This window comes from Cebus imitator, unplaced genomic scaffold (assembly GCF_001604975.1).
Source record: "Cebus imitator isolate Cc_AM_T3 unplaced genomic scaffold, Cebus_imitator-1.0 Scaffold509, whole genome shotgun sequence".
In the NCBI taxonomy this organism is placed as follows: domain Eukaryota; kingdom Metazoa; phylum Chordata; class Mammalia; order Primates; family Cebidae; genus Cebus; species Cebus imitator.
Genome location: NW_016107824.1, coordinates 501,294 through 502,597, shown reverse-complemented (window position 1 = coordinate 502,597; position 1,304 = coordinate 501,294). Strand labels below are relative to the sequence as shown.

The window sequence follows — 1,304 nt, the reverse complement described above, 5'->3', positions numbered from 1 at the left end:
GAGCACCTGCTGTGCCCTGGGTAAGCGTTTACAGAGCACCTGCCGTGGGCTGGGCACCTAGTGCACCAGTGATCTTGGCTTCCTGCCCTGGCGAGCTGTGGTTAGTGGCAGGGACAGAAATGGACAGAGACCACATACACAGTGTAACCAGAAGGGCTTCCCAGAGGGGCTGACTCAAGGAGTGGTCTTCAGGGAGCACAGAAGCTCGGCAGTGAGGGCTGCAGAGGTCCTGACAGAGGGAGCTAGTCACTTCCTAGCGGGGAGCCGTTGCCATGAGGCTGAGAGGGGAGGGGCTGCTTGGGGAGGCCCTGGCCTGTGCAAGGCCCCTCACACCCTACTTGGACCAGACCTCTCCTGCCTGGGCCAGTGCAATTCCTGTCTCTGTCCATCAGTGGGTCCACCCCATGCCATCTCCTCAAGAACCAGGACCACTGTGAGCTCTGCAGCAAAGGGGTGCTTGCTTCCCTTTGATGGCAGGGGTGGGAGAATCTGGAGTGGGCAGGCTGGGGGCAGAGGGACCCATGGAGATGGGCTGCCCTGCTGTGCGGGCGTGCAGCTGCTGGGGCGCCTCACCTCACGGTCCAGCCCCACTTGCACTGTGCGGATCTCCCCTGTGAGCTCGTCGATACTGAAGAGCTCGGGGCTGGCCTGGTGCAGGATGGAGAACCGCAGTGCTGCGTTGTCTGTCTCGGGGTCGTCAGCGTCTGTGGCCTCCGCCCTGGTCACGTAGGTGCCTGGGAAGCACAAGGAGGCATGAGGACCAACGTCCACAGGGCGATGGGCTGGGGGCATTGTGAGGGGCGTGTGGGCACCTCATGGGCACAGGCTCCCCAGTCCAGCACAGCTTGACCCCAGATGGGGCAGTCAGTCCATGCTGCTGTTTGCATCACTGAGGCGGCCAGCACGCGGCAACCCCCAAGTCCAGATGCTTCCTGCTGCCCCCGAAGCCTGCCACGCCGTGTCCAGGCCACCTATTTGGCCGAGCCACTTGCCCGGCTTGTGCTGTTATGGGCTGGCTCCTGTGCCTGCCTAGTGCAGAGGTTAAGGGTGCTGGGTCACACCGGGAAAGCTAGTGGGGGGTCTCCAGGAGCTGCTGGTGTCCAGGGTGACAGAGGACGCAGGGGCAGGCTGAGCAGAGGATGCGCGGGCAGGATAATCAGAGGACGCGCGGGCAGGGTGAGCAGAGGACGCGCGGGCAGGGCAGGATAATCAGAGGATGTGCGGGCAGGATGAGCAGAGGACGCGCGGGCAGGATGATCAGAGGACGCGCGGGCAGGATGATCAGAGGACGCGCGGGCAGGATG

At 63.7% G+C, this 1,304-nt stretch overlaps 1 protein-coding gene across 1 annotated transcript in view; it reads right to left on the bottom strand.

Moving 5' to 3' along the window:
- The window catches only part of CDH15 (cadherin 15), a 23,305-nt gene that overhangs the window by 8,051 nt on the left and 13,950 nt on the right, over positions 1 to 1,304 (bottom strand). Inside the window, exon 5 of the mRNA XM_017513929.2 lies at positions 574 to 734. Within this exon, the coding sequence (XP_017369418.1) occupies positions 574 to 734 (161 nt within the window). The remainder of the gene's footprint in view (positions 1 to 573; positions 735 to 1,304) is intronic.